At 43.2% G+C, this 8,607-nt stretch overlaps 1 protein-coding gene across 1 annotated transcript; it reads left to right on the plus strand.

The window, feature by feature from the left end:
* The first annotated feature begins 242 nt into the window (after positions 1-242).
* hsd3b7 (hydroxy-delta-5-steroid dehydrogenase, 3 beta- and steroid delta-isomerase) lies at positions 243-8,389 on the plus strand. Its single transcript, XM_080524871.1, has 6 exons — positions 243-574; positions 3,071-3,226; positions 4,623-4,731; positions 6,057-6,156; positions 6,826-6,988; positions 7,137-8,389. Exons 1-6 carry the CDS (start codon positions 415-417, stop codon positions 7,547-7,549), a joined length of 1,101 nt encoding a protein of 366 aa, XP_080380997.1. The 5' UTR covers positions 243-414; the 3' UTR covers positions 7,550-8,389.
* The last annotated feature ends 218 nt before the right edge of the window (positions 8,390-8,607 follow it).

The following is an 8,607-nucleotide window of genomic DNA, read 5'->3' on the forward strand; positions in this document are numbered from 1 at the left end:
CAAAGTCCGTATGTCTGGTAGAGCAGGCTTGTGTTGAAAGGTATAGAGAGAAGGTTTTGCCCGGTTCTCTACGCTTGTCCCTGAACTGCGCACTCGTTCACTCCCCCTCAGGAAAGGACTGCTGTAAACTAAAAACTAAAATATCCATCTGGACTGCAGTGCAGTGTGCTGCAATAACGGCGCAGCAAATTCTTCTCTCCCTCCCTCCCTCCCTCCCCTCTCTCTCTCTTCCCCACCTCCTTTTTTACAGATCCACTCTGCTCTTAGAACGCTTGGGCATCGCCGAGGGGAAGGTTGTGAACGATCCACCCAAAAATCATCTGCTGAAGTCCATCGAGCCAATTTTAAGTTTAACTTGAGTCCCTCAAGGCAATTCCTAAGTGATTATTCACGAACTAGATCAATACGGAAATAATGTCCTCTCCACAATCGGGTCTGGTATATTTAGTTACCGGTGGTTGTGGATTCCTCGGTCGACACCTGTTGCGAGTCCTGCTTGAAAAGGAACATGACATAACGGAGATCAGGCTTTTCGACAAACACATCGACGCAAGTTTACGTGATCACAGCACCGGTAGGCTACATGGCGTGCTTTCTCTCTCAGTAGCTTACATAGCATGTTTTAAAGGCTTTTTAAACATCCCAATGAATGTGTGTGTGCGCGCGTGCGTGTGCGCGCGTCCATGTGTGTCTAATCGCTATCTGAGCTTCACGTATACTGTAAATAATTGACTAAATGTTAAGGGAGCGGCAGAACATGTTCTGTTAAAGATGTATTTGGGATGTTATTGGTAGTTTTAATGAGACCATGAATTATAGGCTTCTACACAAGATAAGACAAATACATCATAATATGACAAGACGAGATGGTTCATATTGAACTGAAAGGGGTCGAACCCTCAGTGACACAAACAGACATATTTCTAAACAGAAATTGATATGGAAGGGGACTTTGCCAAACTCTGCTTAATGCTGTAGGCCTATGTTTACATTTACATTTTTGGCATTTAGCAGACGCCTTATTCCAAAGCGAATTGAAATAATCAATCCACCAGTCGTAGCAGGAAGAGTAATCTAGCTCAGGCCAGGGGCCATTGGCAGTCGTCGTGATAGAAGAAGAAAAAATGTCATAAACATACCTTGATTTAATGTACATGTGTATATTGGACATATATTTTTATAACATGTTACTACTACTTTTATAACAATGCAGAAAGACAAACGAGAGATGGAATGGAACAGCTATGGAGAATGAGCAACTAATAAAATGATTTAGAGATAGACATGGGACTGAGAGTGAGATGAACCTCAGATGCATAGGAGCAATGAGAGTTAGCGGATGTCACTGAAGGGGAAATGGTAGTTTAGGAAATGGTCCCAGTTTTTCCTGTATTCTGTACTCAGCTCACGGGCTCAGCCAGCCAGCTGGACACTCATGGGGCATCATGGGGTCATAGACATCGACGAGACCATAGCCAACTCCCACATTACATTTCCTGTCCTTGAACAAAGAGGATGTTGAGTTTATCACCACCTGACATACTTGCGGGAATGTCTCACCTTCGTGGCACGCACAGTGTGGCTCTCGTCTGGATCTGTTTACTGTGTCCAGTCTGTACACAGTACAGACCACTGGCGGACTCAGGGGGGGGGCAGGGGGGGCGACCGCCCCTCCTGGTGCCCCCACGGTTGAAAAACGTCTCGCTTAAGTCCCCTTTTGAGTGGCAAAAATGCCCTTATGAGTGGCGAAAATTAGAGGATGTGCCCTATTGGTGCCCCTCCAATGGTCTAAACTTGACTATGTGCCCCCACAGTTGAAAAACGTCGCACTAAAGTGCCCTTTTGAGTGGCGAAATTAGAGGATGTGCCCTATTGGCTTGGCTTATATTCCAATGGTCTAAACTTGACCATGTGCACTGATGGGTTCCCATGTTGTGCAGTAGGTGCCCTTTTTTTCTTTTCGCCCCTGCCCTTCAAACAGCCTGAGTCCGCCACTGGTACAGACTGTGTAAACCGTAAACAGTGATTCAGGATCAACAACATAGATAAATGAAATGGCAATCAATCTACACACCATTGTCTCATCAACTCTTCACCGATCCAATTCTTTGGAGTCAATAGTGGCAGAACCCCTTGTATTCAGTAAGACACTAAGGAAAGTGACATTACATCAGTGTGAATGTGCCTGTTCAAGCAGGAAGAGTATAGGGCTTGAGGGTGTTCCCTGTTATGCATTCACAGCAACTTTGTTTGACATTCATTAGGCTATGTATTCAAAGCACATGAACTGGTGGGTGAACGTATTGCTGGAACTCTGGGGGGGACGTGGGACGGGGTGAGCTCATGGTAAACCGTATGTAACCTAAACTCATAGTGTAATTCTAGTCTCAGAGGGGTGTGTTAACTTCAAAGCTTGAATAGATAATTAAAGACTGCAGCATTGGTGTCATGACAACCATCCAAGAAGCATTTGCTACACTGAAGCCACTGAAGCTGAAAAAGAGAGAGAGAGGCGGCAGACTTTTGGTCAGAATTAAGACCTCTCTTGTTCTCTAGTTACCTCTGCTCCGGCCATGGTCCAGATAAGGCAGGAAACTAGGAACAAAAATGCAAGTTGAAAAGATCAACTTGTGTTATAATATAATTATAATTATATAATATAATTATAATTTCTGTATACACAAAGAGATTGTATGATAAGGTTAATGAGGGGCAGATGGTGTTTTGCAGCAATTACCTAATTATTTGTTCCTAAAATAGTCCACAGTGGAACTGCTGTTGCTCTTGTTGACATTAAGTCTATTTAGAGGAAACAGAGACACTCATTTGACTCACACTTCATTTGACCCGTAGCAGTAGTATAAAACCTTGTTCCCCCTCAAAACCAACTCATTTATACTTAGATCCTTTAACTGACATACGATTCCTCTTTTCTATAATGTTGAGGCTTAGTTCTAGTGGTCACATTCCGATTCCTGTGAGAACTGGTTCTCTGAAACTCAGCTAAAGTGAGATCCTTTCTGTCTCCTCTTTCTTTTCTTTCTCTATCCTCCTCTGTTCCCATCCTCAGAGCGTGTGAAGGTGGTGGTGACACAGGGGGACATCACAGATTACCCCAGTGTCCTAGAGGTCTCTCGGGGGGCAGATCTAGTCATCCACACGGCCAGCCTGGTGGACGTCTGGCACAGAGTCCCAGAAACAGTCATCCATGCCGTCAACGTTCAAGGTAAGACACCAGGGAGAGAGGATATGAGAGGGAATGGGAAAGTTGGAGAGGAGAAGAATAGAACAGAGAAAGGCGGGGTGAATTGGTTGTCATAGAGATGAGAGAGAGAGAGTGGGAGGCAGACAGACAATGGAGGAGTAGTGTATTTGTCTGCATGATATACAGTACCACAAGGCCAACAATTAAAGTGAAATACTACTCTCAGATTGGATACAGCTCTGTCCCCTTAACCATGAAATACCACTCCTACGGGTTAGTCTTGGCCACATAGCAGGATATTGCATATAAACTCTATGAAACCCAAGTTTTTCCTGCCTGTCACCATCTCCCTTCCCACGTCAATTGGGGTTTTATCAGGATTATTTTGACTACAGTGGTGCCATTTGAATTTGAGTAGAATACCACAATGGTTTTACAATGAGGAAACGTGCCCATGGTCAAAGAATGACCTTACTTTGTATATGTGCTGCTGAGTGTGAGCCCATCGACAGAGACCTGCTGTGGGTTGGAAAATACTTCGGGTGGGGTAGTTTCAGCTTATTCGTCACAACGGATGGGTAGGGTTTTGCTGTTTTTTTGCGTCCATTCCATTGGTTCCACAGTGCCAGTAAAGCTAAATCAAGCTCACCTCAAATATTTGAAAGTAAAATACATTTCAAGCCAGGACTGTTGAGTGCTTGTGTACTGTTTCACTGTGATTGGGTGCCATTAGTCTTCAACAAGCATGAATTCCCATAACAAGGTTCTATATCTTATCAGAGTGCCAGCTAGTCAGGCACTTGTCGTGCAACTAAATTACCCACATATTTCCCTGCCTAAATTCAGCTGCTATACCGGCTGCAGTATCTATTTTGAATAAACGTTGGGGCATGGCCTGAATATGTGGATGGAGTATTTGAATCGCTGCATCTGGAGAGGATGCCGATGATGCCGATTTGGGCATCTGTCCCATCTTCTTGGGAAACCGTGGCAAACTATTTCATAACAGCTGTTTCTTATGTCTGTTTTCGTTATGAAATAGTTTGTATCACATGCAGTGTTTCCTATCCTTTAAAGATGTTTATGGAGACTAGAGAAAACACATTAGAGAAAACACACTTTCATCCTGGGGTGATTTCCAGCACAGCCTTCAGTTATTTGTGTCTTCATCCTCTGCCAAGTTGGACCAGCACTAAAATCCTCTCTGCGCTGTCTCTCTCTCTCTCTCTCTCTCTCTCTCTCTCTCTCTCTCTCTCTCTCTCTCTCTCTCTCTCTCTCTCTCTCTCTCTCTCTCTCTCTCTCTCTCTCTCTCTGCCTTCCCTTCCATCTGTCCATTGACCACCTTGATATTGACCACCTTGATATCTCCTGCTCTTTTTCTTTATCCCTCACACTGCGTTGTCCCTCTCTTTAACAGGAACAGTGAATGTGATCAACGCCTGTGTGGAGAATGGCATCCAATATCTGGTCTACACCAGCAGCATGGAGGTGATAGGTCCAAATGTTAAGGGAGACCCCTTTATCAGGTAAAATTAAAAATCTTGTCTGGACCTGTTTAATCTCAGACTGTTGCTTTGCATCCTGTTGCTTTATATCCAGTTTGCAATCACACTTCTCTCTGTTCTTTGTCCAACCCATATGGTTGACATTTCTTCCCTCTGTGTTTCCTCAGGGCAGTGCCCTGTTTGTAATCTGTTCTGCATTCTCCGTTAGCTCCATCACCCTTGTCTCCATTAGCTCCTCCATATTGATCCATCCAGAGATATCTAGGTCAAGTAGGAAAGAGTTAGGGGTAGATAAGACAAGAGAGGGGAAAGACAAGATACACACACGCACATGTAACTGTTAGTTCTTCGCATTCCAATCATAGCATTGAGAGAGCTTAAAGGTCTCTTTCATTCAGCAGTTGAAGCAGAGAAATATGGATACCAACCTACCTGTTAAGCTCTTAAACTCACATTTAGGCACATACTGTATATCTTTAATCCCTCTCTTTTTATCCTTCCACCCTCCCTTAAAGGCTTGCCCTTTTGTTTATGATTATGTCAGAAACATGTTATGTAACCGTAACATTCCATAATGTGTTATTACAGTATACTAGGTGTGGCATGTGTTTGGGTGAAGGAATGTATGGTACTACTGGTCAGTTGTCATTCATACAGTATGAGAAGACAGGTGATTAAAACAGAGCTATGACAATTAAAGTAATATACTTACATTTAAAATAAATACTCCCACGTATAAGACTGTGGCCATTATTAATATATTGAAAACGATTGTGTTCAACATCTAATTATACACACTTGGTTCAAAAGCAACAACAAAAAGAACTAAAGCAAAACCATTAGTCATACACATCCCTGTGTTAGGCAATAGCAACAGCAGGTACAGTGAAGCGCATGGATAAACCAGTTTGTGTTAAAATGCAGCGGTTCAGCCTGCCGTAGGCTGTCAGGTGCTGATAAGCTTGTCATTTGTGTAGAGTGTGAAGTGTCTATTTAAGAGTAATTCAGAAGCTGTTCTGACATCTGTTGTACTAAGGAATGAGCGACCGGAATTGACATCAATCCAAGCCAGAGTCTTCCTGCCACACATCAGCTCAGAAAGAGTAGCTTTCCAGATGCATACACACACACACACACACACACACACACACACACACACACATACACACACACACACACTAAAGAATTCACAATGCCTGTCGACTTGAAACATTGAAGGCCTACGATGCCATAATCTGCCTTGCCCAAGTAAGCCGACAAAGAGACAAAACAGCATGATAACCTCCAGTGTTCTCCTGCGCTCTCTCACTATCTCTCTTTCTTGTTCCCTCTCTCTCTCTCCACAGAGGTGACGAGGACACACCCTATAATATAAGTCATGAGATGCCCTACCCCAAAAGCAAGGCCAAAGCAGAGAAACTGGTGATTGAGGCCAACGGCAATAAGGTACTTGCACAGACACACACACACTAACTGGGGTAGTGGTGGTCTAGTGCAGTGGTTCTCAAACCTCTCCTCAGGTACCCCCAGCTGCTCCACATATTTGATCTGTTCCACCACCAGCACACCTGATTCAACCTGAACCTGATTCAACAATTATGTGGAACATATCAAATATGTGGAGCGATTGGGGGTCCCAGAGGAGAGGTTTGAGAACCTGTGGTCTAGTGGATAGTGAGTTGGACTGGTGATCGGAAGGTTGTGAGTTCAAATCCCACCTGAAACACCATCACTAGTGTGCTCTTGAGTCCTCAGGTACTCCAGGGGGAATGTCCCTGTAATCTGTAATTGTAAATAGCTTTGAATTAAATGGTCAATTCTAAACTTGACACACTTAAGTTTGAAAACAAAAAGAAGACATTTCCATTTGTTTCTTACATGTCACAATCCAAATCCCATTAAACGAAACTATGCTACGTGCAAGAACTCGCAATTTATGCTGTTTGTCTGGTAGAATTCACGGTCACTCTGCAAATAGCTGTTGCGTCACTCCCATGTGGCCTACTATGTTACTCCACCCTTTAGTTGACATTATATTGAAAAAACAACATATTTGGAATTCTGGAGTTTCAACACTTCAACACTCCCCCCCCCCCCATCTCTCTCTCTGTTCAGGTGAATGGAGGGGCATGTTTGTACACATGCTCCCTACGTCCCACAGGTATCTATGGAGAGCAGCATCAGCTGATGAAGGAGTTCTATCAGATGGGGGTACGGACGGGGGGCTGGATCATTCGGGGTGTCTCACAGGACACGGAACACGGGCGTGTTTATGCCGGTAAGATCTGTAATCCTTAGTCATCCAGAAATCATGTGGCAACTCCTTACAATGCTCCCTTTGTATTGAGTCAATAGTAATGTATTGCACCAAACTGGCTTATTTTAGACTAGCCTTGTCTGGGTTCAATTCATCTTCTTTGTTACAGGCAATGTGGCTTGGATGCATCTGCTGGCTGCCCGCTCCCTGAGAGAGCGCCCCCACAAGCTCGGAGGAGAGGCTTACTTCTGCTACGACGATTCACCCTACAAGAGCTATGAGGATTTCAACATGCAGTTTCTGTCTGTGTTCAACTTCCGTTCCATACGAGTGCCACTATTTGTGCTGTGGTTTGTCGCATGCCTGAATGACCTGCTTCGCTGCGTGCTGAAGCCCCTGTGTAGCTACACACCAATGCTCAACCGCTACACGATCGCCGTAGGCAGCACTTCCTTTACTGTGGGCTCAGACAAGGCCCACCGACACTTCCAATACAGCCCGCTCTATGACTGGGACCAGTGCCGTGCTCGCACACAGAGATGGGTCAACACCTTTCCTGTAGCAAGCCCAAAAGACTCCTGAACCCCTGCATCACACCTTCTCACCTACCTGGGACACTTTCTCTTATATCTATCCTCACCATGTTTGCACCATCAGAAGCAATATTAATTGTGGGGGGATTTAGGAACAGAAGTTTTAATCACCTAGACTGTTACCTGAGCTACAACCTTTTGCACCTTTTTCTTTGAGAATGTTGTTATTCTTGTTCTCACTTACAAGGGGTTTGCCCTTAGCCCTTCAGACCATCTAGTAAAATTATGCCATCATAAGGCATGCTGCAGGGGAGGCTGGTGGAGGAAGAAATCGAAGGACAGGCTCATTGTGATGCGTGGAATGGAATGAGGAATGATTGCCGTTAATAAATGTGAAAGATGTATTGTTTATTATATACAATATCTGTGTATTCCAGACAAAGCTTTGTGGTCCAGGGAAACACTGGCACAGGACATAGGGTGGTAATTTATAAGACATCATCATCATTGAATTGATATGTTTGTATTGTTAGTGCCTACAGAAAAGGAGTGAGATGATGTTGTAGTGTACAGTACTTTTGTTGTCTGTATTTACATATTAAATATGTATTTACCCAGTCAGAGAAGGTTCTTGAGGTCTGAATAAGTTCTCTGTTAAGTTTAATGAATAATCCTCTATATTTGTAACTAAGACAATTGTAAAATCTACATTTTGGTAAATATAATATATAACTAATTATATTTCATTCCTATTGATTATGTATTTCTTTCAATTGCTTTTCTTACTGTACAATAGTCAAATTATATTGTTTATTGTATCTAAATGCAAATGTATACAAATGTATTGTGTATGTATTTGTTTAATTCAGAATAAAAGAATTATATTCTATTCAAAGCATTCACTTCTTCATATAATGCTGTCAAAGTAATATGCTGGTACCTTGTGTAGGTGCATTCTATCCATATGCAAGTACAATAGATTCCACTCTATTGCCAGTTATGGTTTACAAACTATGCAAACACTGATCGAACACCTTGGGATTTCTTTTTGTATCACTTGAGTGTTTTGGGTTTCAGCATAGACATGGACAAAACAGCATAGCTACA

The sequence above is a fragment of the Nansenia antarctica genome, assembly GCF_963989245.1.
Source record: "Nansenia antarctica genome assembly, chromosome: 2".
Taxonomy (NCBI): domain Eukaryota; kingdom Metazoa; phylum Chordata; class Actinopteri; order Argentiniformes; family Microstomatidae; genus Nansenia; species Nansenia antarctica.